The sequence below is a fragment of the Oncorhynchus clarkii genome, chromosome 12 (genome assembly GCF_045791955.1).
Source record: "Oncorhynchus clarkii lewisi isolate Uvic-CL-2024 chromosome 12, UVic_Ocla_1.0, whole genome shotgun sequence".
Classification (NCBI taxonomy): Eukaryota; Metazoa; Chordata; class Actinopteri; order Salmoniformes; family Salmonidae; genus Oncorhynchus; species Oncorhynchus clarkii.
Genome location: NC_092158.1, coordinates 65,350,517 through 65,369,591, shown reverse-complemented (window position 1 = coordinate 65,369,591; position 19,075 = coordinate 65,350,517). Strand labels below are relative to the sequence as shown.

Below are 19,075 nucleotides of genomic sequence, written 5' to 3'. Positions count from 1 at the left end.
GTAGTGATATGTAAAGCTGTTCCTTATTTGTTTTGGAATGGCCACCTGTGTGTGTGCGTGTGTGCATGCGTGTGTTTTTTTTGTGTGCATGCTTGTGTTTCTATGCTTGCGTGCCTGCATCTGTGTGTGTGTGCACACGCACCTGTGTGTTTTTGTGTGAGTGTGGGTGGGTGGGTGTGTAGGTGTGTGTGCCCTTGTTTGTGTGAGTACTGTGCATGTGCGTGCACTTACTTGTGACGGACATGAAGACCCCAGAGGCAGAGTACATGAAAGATGTGTAACTGTTCCACCAAGGGCTCAACCCTGCTTTTCTATTTCACGCTTTCTTTCTTTATCTCTCTGCGCTGTTGTAAATCCAGTTTGATGGCCTGAATGAATGATGCCACCTACCACATGTTGCTGCATGGAAGCTCTACCGACTAGTTCAAATAGAGTAACTAAGGAAGTTTTGGAGACCTACCGTACAATGTAAAAGAAATCTGAAATAACAGTTGGGCTCCACTTGCCAACAAACCAGCATGGCTAGACTTTTCCTGCATGGGAGGTATGTTTAATCACCTTTAGTGTTTTTTTTTCTCTCACTCTCTCTCTGTTTTTTCTCCCTCTCTCTTTTTACAGTATTTGGGAACGTTTCAATGGATTTTGTTCTGTTTGGAGTTAATTATTAATAAGATACCTCTCTAGATTTGTTGCAATTAATTTTCACTTTCATGTACTTACAGTTGAAGTCGGACGTTTACATACACCTTAGCCAAATACATTTAAACTCAGTTTTTCACATTTCCTGACATTTAATTCAAGTAAAAATTCCCTGTCTTAGGTCAGTTAGGATCACCACTTTATTTTAAGAATGTGAAATGTCATAATAATAGTAGACAGAATGATTTATTTCAGCTTTTATTTCTGTCATCACATTCCCAATGGGTCAGAAGTTTACATACACTCAATTAGTATTTGGTAGCATTGCCTTTAAATTGTTTAACTTGGGTCAAACGTTTCGGGTAACCTTCCGCAAGCTACATAGTTCACTTACATTTGTCATGACAATGTGTGACAATGAGTTGGCATGGTGGCACAAACAGACTGGCACTCATTCTATAGAGTCAATGATGACAGCTATTATAGTATCATGGGGAAGTGTTGTGGGGAAGTTAATATTGGGACAAGGTATAAGTGAGTCAACTTTTCAGTCAATTCCTCTGTTATAACATCTATATTTCATGTTCATAGGCAGGGATAGAAATGCACTTGCCAATCAGGAAAGTCAGGAGTATTTTATGGTTACTGGAATATTATAATCACTTTCCTCGAAATGATAAATTATCTATTTACACACAAAAATACAATATTTTTTTTTTCTTCAGTGTTAGGCTTCTGTTGTTTTCTGCAGTTGTTTTCAGACAAAAATGTCACCCACAGAGAACTCAACTTGCCTGACTGCTGAGTTCAACTTCCGTTCCCTTGCTCTGGGTATTAGGGCAACCCTTAATGTCAACCCCTGATAGGCATTGTCACATTTCCACATTTCATCTGTCGCAATTACTCAAAGGCTGTGTGCAATATGACATTATTTGATTCGTATTTTTCCTGTATTTTATTTACTGTGTTTATGAATTGATATGTAAAAAAAATAACATGATTGTATGTGCGGGAAGACACAGACAGATACATATTTCCTTGGGGGAAGGGAAACAGGGGTTAACCATATATGCTTAAGTACCATATTTAATTCAGTAGTTGTCACTTGTTAGTTTATGATTATCTGTTGTAACTGAGTACTGATTTTCTTACCTTTTTAACTGTCAGTATCAAAGTGTGACAGTGATGAATGTTATGGTTAAGGCTTGACGTCAGACGGGATTCGAGGACACACTGATAGTTTATCTATGACACTGTGTGATTATGTAGCAGCTGATGTTGTGACTTCCTACAAGCCTCTCGGGTTGATGTTTACAGAACATTGAATATGCTGTGTGATTAATGTTCAAGGGCGGCCTCGTTACAAATGTTCTTTGCTTCTGCTCTGGAGGTGTTCTTGCTGAATTCTTGTAATATACTTGGATATTATCAACAACTGCTCTCCTTTTGGTTCACATGAAAATTCCCATTATACTGTGAGACCATGATTTCTGATTTGGATTTGTCATGGGGATATTTAGGATCATGTTGCTTACGGCAGGTGTATTGACGAGAGCAAAGGGCCATTGGTCAGGAAATGAATATGGTTCGTGAACTGATACTGCGGGTCATTCAGTCTCACAGTATATTGTGGACCGGGAGGTGGGGTTCATGATCTGTTTTTATGTGAACTATGTAGCTGTGACCTTCCTTTAAGGTTGCATCCCAAATGGCACCTTATTCCCTTTATAGTGCTCTACTTTTGACCAGGGCCCATATGAAGTCTGTTCCCTTTGGTAACGTTCCACCATAATTGGCATGGTTGCATTTCTGATTTCCACCGAACCTTGTGTTCCTAAAAACCTGAGAATGTGTCAGAGCAAACTGACTTATTTCCATTGCTCAACACACTGCAGCCTCTGTGTGTGTGTGTGTGGTTGTGGATGTCATCAATGATGATAGTTTTTCTCAGACACAATACTAGCACTGTGAGACTGCAGAAGTAGCCTGTCCCCACCCGTTTTAACAAAGCAGCTCACCGGAGGATCAATTGTGTGTATGCAGTTCTGCCTGCCCTTCTCTAGTAAGGGCTCCCATGCAGCAGGGCTAAAGGTTTATTCAGGTCAACTTATCATCAAATCAAATCATATTTATTTATATAGCCCTTTGTACATCAGCTGATATCTCAAAGTGCTGTACAGAAACCCAGCCTAAAACCCCAAACAGCAAGCAATGCAGGTGTAGAAGCACGGTGGCTAGGAAAAACTCCCTAGAAAGGCCAAAACCTAGGAAGAAACCTAGAGAGGAACCAGGCTATGTGGGGTGGCCAGTCCTCTTCTGGCTGTGCCGGGTGGAGATTATAACAGAACATGGCCAAGATGTTCAAATGTTCATAAATGACCAGCATGGTCAAATAATAATAATCACAGGCAGAACAGTTGAAACTGGAGCAGCAGCACGGCCAGGTGGACTGGGGACAGCAAGGAGTCATCATGTCAGGTAGTCCTGAGGCATGGTCCTAGGGCTCAGGTCCTCCGAGAGAGAGAAAGAAAGAGAGAGAATTAGAGAGAGCATACTTAAATTCACACAGGACACCGGATAGGACAGGAGAAGTACTCCAGATATAACAAACTGACCCTAGCCCCCGACACAAACTACTGCAGCATAAATACTGGAGGCTGAGACAGGAGGGGTCAGGAGACACTGTGGCCCCATCCGATGACATCCCTCGGACAGGGCCAAACAGGAAGGATATAACCCCACCCACTTTGCCAAAGCACAGCCCCCACACCACTAGAGGGATATCTTCAACCACCAACTTACCATCCTGAGAAAAGGCAGAGTATAGCCCACAAAGATCTCCGCCACGGCACAACCCAAGGGGGGAGGGCAACCCAACTTATCACGCTGTTCTTCCATTCTGTAATCGCATGGACCAGTTTTGCCTACACATTTTCTCCATTTGTTTACAAAACATTCAGTTGCAATTGAGTTGAACTTGCAATAACTTGCAATAGTTATTTTTCTCTTTATATGGTCAAATAAAATTCCAGATTGGTTATAGGTACTGTTAAACCTAACACTACTACAATGTAAACTGTCAGATCATGCTTTCAGGTTTTAGATAAGACGTGTGTTCGCAGGTAGTAAATCAAATCAAATCTAATCAAATTGTATTAGTCATTTGCGCCAGATACAACAGACCTTACAGTGAAATGCATACTTACGAGCCCCTAACCGACAATGTAGTTAAAAAATATGGATAAGAATAAGAGATAAACGTAACAAGTAATTAAAGAGTAGAGGTAAAACAAATAACAATATATACAGAGGGGTGCCAGTACAGAGTCAATGTGTGAGGGCATCGTTTGGTTTAGGTAGTATGTACATGTCGGTAGAGTTAATTAAAGTGACTATGCATAGAAACAACAGAGAGCGGTGGTGTGGAGGGGAGAGGGGGGGGTGATGCAATGCAAATAGTCTGGGTAGCCATTTGACCAGATGTTCAGGGGTCTCATGGCTTGGGGTTAGAAGCTGTTTAGGAGCCTCTTGGACCTAGACTTGGTGCTCCGGTACCGCTTACCGTGTGGTAGCAGGGAGAACAGTCTATGACTAGGGTGAAAATTTGTCAATTTTTAGGGCCTTCCTCTTGACACCGCCTGGTATAGAGGTCCTGGAGGGCAGGAAACTTGGCCCCAGGGATGTATTGGGCCGTTCGCACTACCCTCTGTAGTGCCTTGCGGTCGGAGGCCGAGCAGTTGCCATACCAGGCAGTGAAGCAACCAGTCAGGATGCTCGCGATGGTGCAGCTGTAGAACCTTTTGAGGATCTGAGGACCCATGCCAAATCTTTTCAGTCTCAAGGGGGAATAGGTTTTGTCGTGCCTGCTTCATGACTGTCATGGTGTGCTTGGACCATGTTAGTTTGTTGGTGATGTGGACACCAAGGAACTTGAAGCTCTCAAACTGCTCCACTGCAGCCCCTTCGATGAGAATGGGGGCATGCTCTGTCCTCTTTTTCCTGTAGTCCACAATCGTCTCCTTTGTCTTGATCACGTTGAGGGAGAGGTAGTTGCCCTGGCATCACACGGCCAGGTCTCTGACCTCCTCCCTATAGGCTGTCTGGATGTTGTCGGTGATCAGGCCTACCGGTGATCATCAGCAAATATAATGATGGTGTTGGAGTCGTGCCTGGCCGTGCAGTCATGAGTGAACAGGGAGTACAGGAGGGGGCTGAGCACGCACCACTGAGGGGCCCCTGTGTTGAGGATCAGCGTGTTGTTGTTACCTACCCTTACCACCTGGGGGCGGCCCATCAGGAAGTCCAGGATCCAGTTGCAGAGGGAGGTGTTTGGTCCCAGGGTCCTTAGCTTATTGACGAGCTTTGATGGCACTATGGTGTTGAACGCTGAGCTGTAATCAATGAATAGCATTCTCACATTGGAGTTCCTTTTGTCCAGGTGGGAAAGGGCAGTGTGGAGTGCAATAGAGACTGTATCATCAGTGGATTTGTTGGGGCAGTATGCAAATTGGAGTGTGTCTAGGGTTTCTGGGATGATGGTGTTGATGTGAGCCAATACCAGCCTTTCGAAGGACTTCATGGCTACAGACGTGAGTGCTACGGGTCGGTAGTCATTTAGGAAGGCACTTAGTGTTCTTGGGCACGGTGGTGGTCTGCTTAAAACATGTTGGTATTACAGACTCGGACAGAGAGAGGTTGAAAATGTCCATGATGACACTTGCTAGTTGGTCAGTGCATGCTCGCAGTACACATCCTGGTAATCTGTCTGGCCCTACAACCTTGTGAATGTTGACCTTTCTAAAGGTCTTACTCACGTCGGCTACGGAGAGCGTGATCACACAGTCTTACGGTACAACTGGTGCTCTCATGCCTGTTTCATTGTTATTTGCCTCGAAGAGTGCATAGAAGTAGTTTAGCTTGTCCGGTAGGCTTGTGCCACTGGGTAGCTCTCGGCTGTGCTTCCTTTTGTGGTCTGTAATGGTTTGCAGGCCCTGACACATCCGATGAGCGTCTTAGTCCTGTATTGACGCTCTGCTTGTTTGATGGTTCGTTGGAAGGCATAGCATGATTTCTTATAAGCTATAAATAAAAGGTAGGAAGTTGCAAAGTGTGCACAATGGATTAAGTGGGTGTCTATATTTATTTGTCCTATTTCACACATGTACAAGTGTGTATTAATTGGAAATGTTTTTTGTTGTTGTTGCATATCCCAAAGACACCCTAGGAGAGTGGGATCATGGCCATGATCAGCCATTATCAACATTATCAACCCTGAAGCAATTTGGGTTAAGTGCCTTGCTGACTGACACATGTTGTTTACTTTGTTGGCTTGGGGATTTGAACAATCTGCCTTTCAGTTACTAGAGCATTGGCTCTAACCGCTAGGCTACCTGCCACCCTGCTTCATTATAAAGTTTTTATTTTTTATTTGTTTTATTTGACCTTTATTTAATTAGGCAAGTCAGTTAAGAACAAATTCTTATGTAGGGATAGGTGTAGGGATGGGCTATCTCCGCAGTCCCACAGTGCTCGTATTGTGTCTTAATTGATAACATCTCCACCCACATACACACAAAAGATTAGAGGTTGCAGTGTTGAGCAATGGAAATAAGTCAATTTGCTCTGACATGTTCTTAGGTATTTGTCTAACAGCAACTGTCAACAACAGAAGTTTCCATGGAAGGCAGAAATGGAACCAGGCCAATAATGGTGGAATGGGTCAACAAATGTATGTGACAGTATACGCATGCTAGGGTTTGTGAGAGTGATACATTGCACTGATATCCATGACCGTTTACATGCTGTGTACAGTATACACTGAGTGGACCATTCTTAATACAGTGAAAGAATGCGATGCTATTGTTTGAGGAGAGTGCACAGTTATGAACTTCAAAATGTATTAACGATGCAGGAAGAGTACCAGTGTTGGGAAGTTGTGAACTATATGAACTACAACATTTTTCAGTAGCTTGATGGTAGTTGAACTAAATTCAAATCTAGGTAGGTTTTTAAAGGTTAGAACCGGTTTTACTTCTATTGATTTGTTTTTCTTCTGATGCTTAATTATTGAGTTCAATAATTGAGTTTATGAATTTGGTTCGTTATGAGTATACAGTAAAAGTAAAACGTTTGGACACACCTACTCATTCAAGGGTTTTTCTTTATTTTTACTATATTCTACATTGTAGAGTAACGATGAAATAATATACATAAAATCATGTAGTTAACAGAAAAGTGTTAAAATATTTTATATTTGAGATTCTTCAAAGTATAGCCACCCTTTGCCTTGACAGCTTTGCACACTCTTGGCAGTCTCTCAACCAGCTTCACCTGGAATGATTTTCCAACAGTCTTGACAGAGTTCCCACATTGAGCACTTGTTGGCTGCTTTTCCTTCACTCTGCGTTCCAACTCATTCCAAACCATCTCAATTAGGTTGAGGTCGGGTGATTGTGGAGGCCAGGTCATCTGATGCAGCACTCCATCACTCTCCTTCTTGGTCAAATAGCCCTAACACAGCCTGGAGGTGGGTTGGGTTATTGTTCTGTTGAAAAACAAATTACAGTCCCACTAAGCGCAAACCAGATGACCATGCTGGTTAAGTGTGCCATGAATTTTAAATAAATCACTGGCAGTGTCACCAGCAAAGCACCCCCACACCATCACACCTCCTCCTCCATGCTTCACGGTAGGAAACACACACGCAGAGATCATCCGTTCACCTTCTCTGCATCTCACAAAAGACAAGGCGGATGAAACCGAAAATGACAGATTTCCACCAGTCTACTGTCCATTGACCATTATTCATGGCCCAAGCAAGTCTTCTTCTTATTGGTGTCCTTTAGTAGTGGTTTCTTTGCAGCAATTCAACCATGAAGGCCTGATTCACGCATTCTCCTCTGAACAGTTGATGTTGAGATGTGTCTGTTACTTAAACCCTGTGAAGCATTTATTTGGGCTGCAATTTCTGAGGCTGGTAACTAATGAACTTATCCTCTGCAGCAGAGGTAACTCTGGGTCTTTCTTTCCTGTGGTGGTCCTCACGAGAGCCAGTTTCATCATAGATTGTTTTTGCGACATAGATGGTTTTTGAAATTTCCCGCATTGACTAACCTTCATGTCTTAAAGTGATGGACTGTTATTTCTCTTTGCTTATTTGAGCTGTTCTTGTCATAATATGGACTTGGTCTTACCAAATAGGACTATCTTCTGTATACCAAACCAACCTTGTCACAACACAGGTGATTGGCTCAAATGCATTAAGGAAAGAAATTCCACAATGTACTTTTAACCTTTTAGGGATAGGGGGCAGCATTTTCACTTTGGATGAATTGCGTGCCCATAGTGAACTGCCTCCTACTCTGTCCCAGATGCTAATATATGCATATTATTATATGTATACTATTATACTATTTGATGGAAAACACTCTGAAGTTTCTAAAACTGTTTGAATTATGCCTGTGAGTATAACAGAACTCATAGGGCAGGCAAACCTCCAAACAGGAAGTGGAAATTCTGGGGTTGGTTGATTTTCAACGCATCGCCTATTCACATCCAAATAAGATATGGATCTGGTCGCACTTCCTACGCCTTCCACTAGATGTCAACAGTCAGTAGAACATGGAATGAAGCCTCTAGTGTGATGTGGGACCGGATGGAAGCTATTTGAGTCACTGGTCTGGCAGAATGCCAGTTCCTGGTTATGCAGTAGTCATTATATCGCCTTGCGTTCCATTACTCTGTAGACAAAAACGAATGCTCCGGTTGGAACGTTATTGGATATATATGATAATAACATCCTGAAGATTGATTGATTCTCTACTTTCTCTACTTTATTTGACCTGGACTATAACTTTTTGAAGTTTTCGTCCGAGTTCGCCTGGACCAGCGCCAGCTTTTGAACACTAGTAATGGACATTATGGAACAAAACAACAATTTATTGCAGAACTAGGATTCCTTGCACTGGAATATTTATGATGTAATTTCGTATTTCTGTTGACTCCAACATGGCGGATAAATATATTTACGTCTGAGCGCCGTCTCAGATTATTGCATGGTATGCTTTTTTCGTAACGTTTTTTTAAATCTGACACAGCGGTTGCATTAAGAACCAGTGTATCTTTAATTATATGTAAAACATGTATCTATCGTCAAAGTTTATGATGAGTATTTCTGGTATCTGACGTAGCTCTCTGTAATTACTCCAGATATTTTGGAGGCATTTCTGAACATGGGACCAATGTAAACCGAGATTTGTGGATATAAATATGCATATTATTGAACAAAACATAAATGTATTGTGTAACATTATGTCATATGAGTGTCATCTGATGAAGATTATCAAACATTAGTGATTAATTGTATCTCTAATTCTGCTTTTGTGACTCTATCTTTGACTGGGAAAAATGGCTTTGTTTTTTGGGATTTGGTGGTGATCTAACATAAATATACAGTGGGGCAAAAAAGTATTTAGTCAGTCACCAATTGTGCAAGTTCTCACACTTAAAAATATGAGAGAGGCCTGTAATTTTCATCATAGGTACACTTCAACTATGACAGACAAAATTAGAAAAAAAAATCCAGAAAGTCACATTGTAGGATTTTTAATTCATTTATTTGCAAATTATGGTGGAAAATAAGTATTTGGTCAATAACAGAAGTTTATCTCAATACTTTGTTATAATACCCTTTGTTGGCAATGACAGAGGTCAAACGTTTTCTGTAAGTCTTCACAAGGTTTTCACACACTGTTGCTGGTATTTTGGCCCATTCCTCCATGCAGATCTCCTCTAGAGCAGTGATGTTTTGGGGCTGTTGCTGGGCAACACGGACTTTCAACTCCCTCCAAAGATTTTCTATGGGGTTGAGATGTGGAGACTGGCTAGGCCACTCCAGGTCCTTGAAATGCTTCTTACGAAGCCACTCCTTCATTTGGGATCATTGTCATGCTGAAAGACCCAGCAACGTTTCAGCTTCATTGCCCTTGCTGATGGAAGGAGGTTTTCACTCAAAATCTCACGATACATGGCCCCATTCATTCTTTCCTTTACACGGATCAGTCGTCCTGGTCCCTTTGCAGAAAAACAGCCCCAAAGCATGATGTTTCCACCCCCATGCTTCACAGTAGGTATGGTGTTCTTTGGATGCAACTCAGCATTCTTTGTCCTCCAAACACGACGAGTTGAGTTTTTACCAAAAAGTTATATTTTGGTTTCATCTGACCATATGACATTCTCACAATCTTCTTCTGGATCATCCAAATGATCTCTAGCAAACTTCAGAAACACACCACCGCCCTTCTTCTTCCCGGAGAGTTCTTTATTCCTGTCTGCGTGATGTACTGAGAACCCAGCTGGCTGTACAGACGGGGACAGTATATCTGGAGAGAGCCATGATGTCTCTCTGGGAGGAGACCCTCGCCCTGAGCTCGTCTACTTTATTGTCCAGAGACTGAACATTTGTGAGTAATATACTCAGAAGCGGTGGATGGTGTGCTCGCCTCCTGAGTCTGACTAAAAGTCCACTGCAAGTACCTCTTCTCCGCCGACTGAGTTTTAAAACAGCCTCTGGGATAAGTTCAATTGCCGTGAGGGGTGCAAACAAAGGATCCAATTTGGGAAAGTCGTATTCCTGGTCATAATGCTGGTGAGTTACCACTGCTCTGATATCCAAAGTTATTTTTGGCTGTATGTAATAACACAAAAAAACATTCTGGGCTATTAATGTAAGAAATAACAAATACTGCAAAGTTGCTTAGTTGCTTAGGGGCTAGAAGCAGAGCTGTCATGTTTGTCGGCGCCATCTTGCGCCATCTTGCTATGTAAACAAATATCCAACTAACCATTTGCACTCCACTGCGCAGGAATCTACTACCCAAACAGGACAACTAAGCTGTCAAAGCTGTCAAACCTAGCAAACACGACAAACCATAATATAAGCCCAAACATAAACACAAATTACTCTAGCCAATCACTCGAGCTCCACCGCTGATGTGCTTTCCTGAACCAACCAAGTATCATGACATGACTTGCTAATCTGTGAGCTATTCCCCAAATTTCACAGCATCAAACATCGACAACGTCAAACATATATCTGCTGTTTACTTATTTCACTCACCTCGACATCATCGCATCAAGTGCAAGGACATGTGCAAATCCATATCACATCCGTATCTGCAACCAAAATAGATAAAGCCTCTTTCACAGTTTCTTTCAAAAGTAATGTATGCTTCGACTGTCATTTTGAGTAATGAGGTTTAAAAAAAACTTTGAAAAGTAAAATGACAGCATATCCTATTTCTGGTTCCTGGTTGTTGACAACAACCATGTGGATACAACAACAGGTGTTTAGCAAGTTAATTTTCCGAAATTGACACAGATATTATTGTTAGAAAAACAAGGCCATTTGCGTCAGCTATAGTAATTTAAGGAAAGGCCGTTGATGGCCGCTATGGGTTAGAATGGGTTTTATGTAAAAATTATTGCGTTCTGACCCCAGTGCAGCTCAGTTTAAACAAGCGTAACGGTAGAATCTTCTGGCAAGGTAGATAGCTACAAAGGACGGGGAACCAACGGACGGGTTGAGGGGTGGCGAATAACAATGACAAAAAATGTATACAAAAAAATATATTTTGGTGGGAAATTATACCACCACCTAAAAGGGAACTTTGGAGACTGTAAGGGGCATGTGCTCTGCACAGGTAGAACCAGATATGTGCACATGCCTGAGTTACAGTTAATTAAGGAGTTTGTAAACTTCAGTTTAGGTAAAGAGTTGTATATGTGTGTGTTTGTTTTTCAGGATGAAGATGCAAAGGCACACGTTTTTTTTCTTCTGCGCATTGGCTCTGTGTGTCTTCTCCCAGCTTCACAACTACAAGGCCCTCCACCACATGCCTATACTGAGTGAGCTGTATGCCTCCTCTGTCAATGCCCTGAGTTTCCTCTGGAGAGGGAAGGGGAACCCTTCAAACAATGCTCACCCAGAGAGGAGGCCTCTGCCTGGGCCTGTACCCTCCGACACTGGCCTGTGGGAACCAGAGGCATACCGGGAGGACCAGGGAAACGCAGAGGTGGGGAGAAAGATTGAACGTGGCAGTGAGGTGAGGGGTCAGATGACATGACTTTCCCCATACATTGTTTTGGGTCTATATGACATTGTCATTGATATGTTTAATTTGACTCCTATTGTTCTCCCACTCAGGACCCGTGGCGGAAGGAGCAGCCTGACTCAGGGAATGTAAACAGAATGACGGTCACTCTCCCAGACCCCAAAGGACCATTGGAGGAACTTCACAAACGGAGCTTCCATCTTAGCGATGACCACACCCAGTTCTTTGTGCGCACCAAGTCTGGTGCATACTGCTTCATAGAGGGGACGGAAATTACTTATCTCAAAGACCATTTAGGACAAAAGGTCCAGGAACCCGGAGAGGGCCAGGATAAGATCCTGCATGCACACCAAGAGGAACCCAAGTCAGCCCAGGAGAAAACAGCCTGGGGGAAAAGGCTGGTGAAGTGTATGTGTCGCCCAGGCTGGCACGGCCCTCACTGTGGCATCCCCACCACGGTGCAACACTCCAACCTGCCCACTAAGGCTCGTCTGACACTGAGAAAGGTTCCTCGAAGGGTCATCAATGCCATTAATATCAACCACGAGTTTGACCTCCTCCACGCCCGCTTTCACGAGTTGGCCGATGCCGTGGACCTCTTCCTGGTGTGTGAGTCAAACTTCACAGCCTACGGAAATTCCAAGCCACTGCACTTCCTGCGCCTTCTGCTTAACGGAACCTACAACTATGTGCACCACAAGATCCTCTATGTCTTCCTTGATCACTTCCCTAAAGGTGGCCAGCAGAACGGGTGGATTGCTGACGACTACCTGCGAACATTTCTAAGCCGTGACGGTATGTCCAGGGTGCAAGGCGCCAGGCCAGATGATGTCTTCCTCATCAACGATGCAGACGAGATCCCTGCCCGCGAGGGCATCCTCTTCCTCAAACTCTACGACGGCTGGACGGAACCTGTGTCCATCCACATGAGAAAGTCCCTTTATGGTTTCTTCTGGAGGCAGCCTGGGACACTGGAAGTCCTCTCCGTCTGCACCGTCGCCATGCTCTTCACTGTCTACAATGGAGACGGGATATTACTGAGGCGCAGGGAATACTTCTCCATGCCGGGTTTCCGGAACTATCAGAGGGAGAGTGGACACATCCTGGTGCAGTGGTCCATTGGGAGCCCCGTCCACTACGCTGGCTGGCACTGTTCCTGGTGCTTCAGACCAGAGGGAATCTCCCAAAAGCTAATCTCTGCCCAGAATGGAGACTTCCCCCGCTGGGGCGACTACGTGGAAAAACGAGACCTGAATTACATCAAGGGCTTGATCCGGACTGGGGGATGGTTTGATGGCTCGGTGGGGGAGTACCCACCCACAGACCCTAAAGAGCCTATGTACGCACCCAAATATCTATTAAAGTACTTTCAGCTGTATCGTTACATACTTGATAACCCATATGCCTGAATCTTGTAGAAAACTGGTGTGGATTTATATTCTCATTGTTGATTTCAATGGAAGGATTATTAATTTCAAGGGATGTTTCCTGAACACAACATCTCTCTGAATTTGGATCTATGAAACCTCCACCTTCCCCTCTGATTGAAGGTTCAGGCTGTCCACTTCCTGTCTAAAGATGAAGTAACTAGCAGGTGAGAGGAGGGATGATGAAGGACATCTGAGGGTAATTTAACTGCTGTTGATCTTGTGAGGGTTTTGCACGGTTTTTATTAGACTCGTTCTATTCAACTCTGTCCCTTTTCGATCACAATATTAATAGTTAAACATTGCTCAAAGACAAAGGCCTCTTCTGCTCCAGATCATTCAAAGACTGGATTCCAGTTGGGACATGATGACTGTTGACTTTTGTGCAGTTCCTAACTGTAGACCTGATGGCAGACAGGTATATATGTATAGAAGATCTATCTGATGATGGCCAATGGCCAGTGATACTGTAGTTTTCCCTTAGTCAGATAAACAATGTGCTTCTAGTGCCACCAGTTTTGAGTTTCCAGAGACCTTTGTGAAGAAAGAGACCTGAAAAATGATCCGTGCACTTTTCTGTGGTGGTGGTAAAACTGTGTTACTGTGCTGAAATGGTTGTTCGAGCAACACAGGGAAATATAGAGGGGAAGGGAAAGTCAGTTTTATATTGTTAAATACAAACTCAGGTATCCCTCACTAATGCACTATGGGTTTATCTTAGCTGTCGCTTGCTTGACTACATAACTATCTCATAGCCTTCTTGTAAACAGATCATTTATGGTGTTCAGATGAATGAATTTGAGGCCAAAAAGCATATGCAATTAGAACCATGTGATCCTGCCAAACAGTTGTCACAATGCTTTTAGGCATTTTTGTCATCTGTATGCATTGTTCATCGAGAGAGACATTTCTTGAGAAACAAAATCGTTCTTCTTCTGCTATGGTCTAGTGATTCACATCACGTCTGGTATTTCAATCTGTTCTAGACAGTCAGCTTTACATTTATAATAGCAAACATAATGGTTTCCTTGGTTTTGTCCTTAAAAATGCATTTGAATTCTTCCCAATTTAAAACCATTCACCATGAGAATACTATTCCTACAGCTCATAGGGACATATCGACTGTGAATAGGATGTATAGCAATGACAATTATTAATGTATTCATGCTTAGTTAAGAAACAACAGACTGTCTGCCATCAATCGGATCAGCCTTCGATACACTGCAAGTAATTTGTTCCTACCTGAATTACAATAGAGTACACTGAGAGGCCTATTCAACAGAAACCAGTCTGTCAACAAAACAAAAGCAAAATGTTTATGTTGTGAATATCTTAGTTCATTCTTGTTTCGCACTGCAGACCACGTTTTGTTGAGTAGCTATATGAACCCAAACCTACTGGCAGTAAAAACAGTAACAGGACGACATGAAGACAGACAAAAGTGCATAAAAAGGAGTAATTTATTAGTATACTTTAACTTACATTTTGAGTCATTTATTACATGTATTACTTTATTAATCATGCATCTTTATTTCCAGATAAACTTACAATGTTAGGAAGGTTAAGACTGCTGTTTACTGTTGTTAAATCATGTCATGTCAATGTAGCTTTAGCTTTAGCACTTCCTTGTCTTGGTAGAATGACTTTGGGAATAAGGAGATAATAATAATTGATTGGTGTATTGACGATGTTTCTCTTGGGAATCTGATACTTGTGAATTGATGCTCTGACTTGCAGTTTGCACACATTCTCAGCCACCGTGTCTACATTTAAAGACCAGAATTTCAGGAACCTTAAAGAATGGCATCCGAACTGTTGTTTAATGAGGCAGCATGTTCACATTAACAAAAAAAGCCTTGGATGTTGTTGACTTTATGTTTTTAGGGGGATTTAGACATCTGCATGGTCTTTTGTCATTTATAATTTCTGGATGGTGTCCAATAATTTTTGTGCAACTATGAAGTATAGCTCCTGTGTTCTAACTTCATTAACAGATTGTTTAAATAAATCAAGAACTAAGGTGACTTCATTTTGAATCTTTCCTCTTCCTTTATCAATCATTCCGCTACATATGTTATTGTAAGAAATAGCTGTTCAGTTGACTGACAAAAACGAGTCGATTAACAGCCATAATGAAAGTGAATGTGTTTATTACCTAGCATTACCTACCTACTAGAGTGGCAGATAGCCTGGAGGTTAGATTGTTGGGCCAGTAACAGAAAGGTTGTGTCGCGCCTGCTCTCGCTCTTCCCCCCTGGCACTCGAGGGCACCAGGCTCCCCAGCATTACACACTCCTGCAACCATCATTACGCACACCTGCCTTCCCCCCGTCGCACGCACCATCGATTATTGGAATCACCTGGACTCAATCACCTCTGTCATTACCTCCCCTATATTTGTCTGTTCACCCGCTCTGTTCCCCACTTCAGCATTGTCGTTTGTTGTTGTTTACCCGTGTGCTGACGCTCTTCCTGTTTTGTTACCTGTCTGTTCCTGAATAAATGTTGACTCCTAGTACCTGCTTCTCATCTCCAGTGTCAGTCTTTACAGGTTGCTGGTTTGAATACCAGAGCTGACAAGTGAAGAATCTGTCAATGTGCACTTGAGCAAGGCACTTAACACCAATTTTCTCTGGGGGTGCCGTACTGTTATGGCTGACCCTGTAAAACAACACATTTCAATGCACTTTTTTTCACTACACTATAACTGTGCCTGCCTAACGACCATGTAAAGACACAGGTATTAATTAAATACACTTTTTGTTTCATCAACTAGTTTCACGTCAACAAGTGATTATCAGGAAAGGCATTATTACATTACATTTAGAGTCTAGACAGAAATAGCACACTGCCAGTGACTCTGGTTAGGTTAGGTCTTTCTTTAATAAAATATTGTAGAGCAAGACTGGATACCATGCCTGAACTCTAGATGGCAGTCTAGAAGCAAAATCTGAATTTGAAGAAATACTTCTGGTGGATTATTTGAGGAAGAAAGACAAATGTTAATTCTTAAAATGACATTTCTATCAGGGTGCTTTGGATATTGGGTCTTATGCAATTGAAACTCCATTATTCCTAACAAAGGATGAACAATAAAATAATGAAAAAAACAAGTTACTTATAGCCTTATCCCATTTACTGTACAGTATTTTCTGTTTGAACAAAACATTTGATAATGTCTATATAGGTCTTATAGGTCTTCGGTGAAACTTTTCAATTATGTGTGTCATTGTTGATTTATGGCGAGGAGGTGTTTATTCTGTAGCACAAACACTCCCTTCAAACACTCCCTAAATCGTGGTATTGAATGTTTCAGCAAACATTTATCCCTCCATAACTGCCTACGAGACTATTGCAGCTCTGTGGGTGTAACATTTATTGACAATTTTGATACCTCCTGGAAACAAAGCTTGTTTTTTAAGGAGGATGGGATGCAACCAAATCATTTTGGTTCCTGGATCATTTCACAGCAATAATGCGTTAAGACAATGATTTATCAATGACCCAATCCCAGCTCAGTTAATCCCTACCATTGTGTTGCTGAGTTGTCATAATGCCAAGCACATGCACATTATCCCAGGGGCGCTGGAAGACACAATGTAAGTAACCTAATGTATGTCCCTCTTACTGTCCTGAATGCCTCTGCTGACCCCACAGCTATTGTATGCAGTAATCAAGTGCCTATGAACCAGAGTTATACTGTTAGCACTGAGGCGGTGTGCCCTAGTAGAAAGTCCACTGTGTGTAGCTCACCCTGCACTTACATAACTAACATGAGCATGTCTACTTCTGCTAAGCTTCCCAGTAAAGCAATGAAAACAATCAAGCATCACAGAAAAGTGCTAAAAAAAATTGCCCACGTTAACAATTGTAACTTAGGAAAAAGGATCATGAAATCAATAATTTGCTAGTAACATATGACATTTATATTCTGACACTTTCTGAAACTCACTTAGATAATAGCTTTGATGATACAGTGGTAGCAATAGATGGTTATAACATCTACATAAAATACAGAAATGCCAAAGGTGGAGGTGTTGCCATTTATGTTGAGAACCACATTTGTGTAAAGCTTAGAGGGGATCTCATGTTAAATACTGTTGAAGTAATATGGCTATAGGTTCATCTGCCTCACCTAAAGCCCATTCTGATGAGAAGCTGCTATAGACAACCAAGTGCTAACAGTATGTATCTGGATAACATGTGTGAAATACTTGATCATGTATGTGATATCAACAGAGTTTTATATTTTCTGGCTGATTTAAATATTGACTTGCTTTCATCAGGATGCCCACTCAAAGAAAAAGTTAAAACTGTAACTAGTGCCTGCAGTCAACCTACCAGGGTAGTTACAAACAGCACAGGAATGAAATCATCAACATGTATTGGTCACATCTTTACTAATGCTGCATACATTTTCTTTAAAGCAGTAACCAAATCCATCGGATGTAGTGATCACAATATAGTAGCCATATCTACGAAAACCAAAGTTCCAAAGGCTGGGCCTAACATAGTGTATAAGTGGTCATACAATACGTTTTGTAGTGATTCCTATGTTGTTGATGTATTGTAAAGACTATTTGTTGGTCCGTGCTGTGTACTGAGGAGCAACCAGACGCTGCACTTGACACATTTATGAAATTACTTATCACAGTTTGTAATAAACATGCACCCATTGACAAACTGTTATCCCTGTGGATTGATGGGGTATTTAAACATTTATACAGAATAAAAAGAAGAAGAAACTATACTATGAAACAAAGGTAAAACACATAAAGAATGATAGTAAAAAGCTTTGGAGCACCTTAAATGAAATTTCGGCCAAAAAGGCAAACTCAGCTCCATCATTCATTGAATCAGATTCAAAATTCAAAACATTCATCACAAAACCCACTGATATTGCCAACTACTTCAATGTTTTTACCATTGGCAAAATTAGCAAACTTAGGCATGACATGCCAGCAACAAACGCTGACACTACACATCCAAGAATAACTGATCAAATTATGAAATACAAGTATTGTCATTTTGAATTCCGTAAAGTTAGTATGGAAGAAGTGAAAAAATTATTGTTGTCTATCAAAAATGATAAGCCACCGGGTTCTGACAACTTGGATGGAAAATTACTGAGCAGACGATACTGCCACTCCAATTTGCCATATCTTCAATCTAAGCCTACTAGAAAGTGTGTGCCCTAAGGCTTCGAAGGAAGCAAAAGTAATTCCGCTACCTAAGACTAGTAAAGCCCCCTTTACTGGCTCAAATAGCTGACCAATCAGAATGTTACCAACCCGTAGTAAACTTTTTAGAGAAAAATTGTGTTTGACCAGATACAATGCTGTTTTACTGTAAAGAAATTGATAACAGACTTTCAGCACACTTATCAGGAAGGACATTCAACAAGCTCAGCACTTGCACAAATGACTTATGATTGGCTGAGAGAAATTCATGATAAAAAAGATTGTGGGGGTTGTTTTGTTAGACTTCAGTGCTGCTTTTGACATTATTGATCATAGTCTGCTGATGGAAAAACGTACGTGTTATGATTTGCATCCCCTGCTATATTGTGGATAAAGAGTTACCTGTCTAACAGAACACAAAGGGTGTTCTTTAATGGAACCATCTCCAACATAATCCAGGTAGATTCAGGATTTCCCCAGGGCAGCTGTTTAGGCTCCTTACTTTTTTCAATCTTTACTAATGACGTGCCACTGGCCTTGACGTGTATAGCCTTGACTCAACACTATACACATCAGCTACTACAGTGAATGAAATCACTGTAAGACTTAACAAAGAGCTGAAGTTAGTTAGCAATGAATAAGTTAGTCCTAAATATTTCAAAAGCTAAAAGCATTGTATTTGTGACAATTCGTTCACTAAACCATAAACCTCAACAAA

The 19,075-nt window shown here is 41.7% G+C and overlaps 1 protein-coding gene across 1 annotated transcript; it reads left to right on the top strand.

The window, feature by feature from the left end:
- The first annotated feature begins 362 nt into the window (after positions 1 to 362).
- On the top strand, positions 363 to 15,194 carry LOC139421060 (beta-1,4-mannosyl-glycoprotein 4-beta-N-acetylglucosaminyltransferase-like). Its single transcript, XM_071171558.1, has 3 exons — positions 363 to 544; positions 11,441 to 11,741; positions 11,843 to 15,194. The coding sequence occupies exons 1-3, from the start codon at positions 519 to 521 to the stop codon at positions 13,157 to 13,159; spliced, it is 1,644 nt and encodes a 547-aa protein (XP_071027659.1). The 5' UTR covers positions 363 to 518; the 3' UTR covers positions 13,160 to 15,194.
- The last annotated feature ends 3,881 nt before the right edge of the window (positions 15,195 to 19,075 follow it).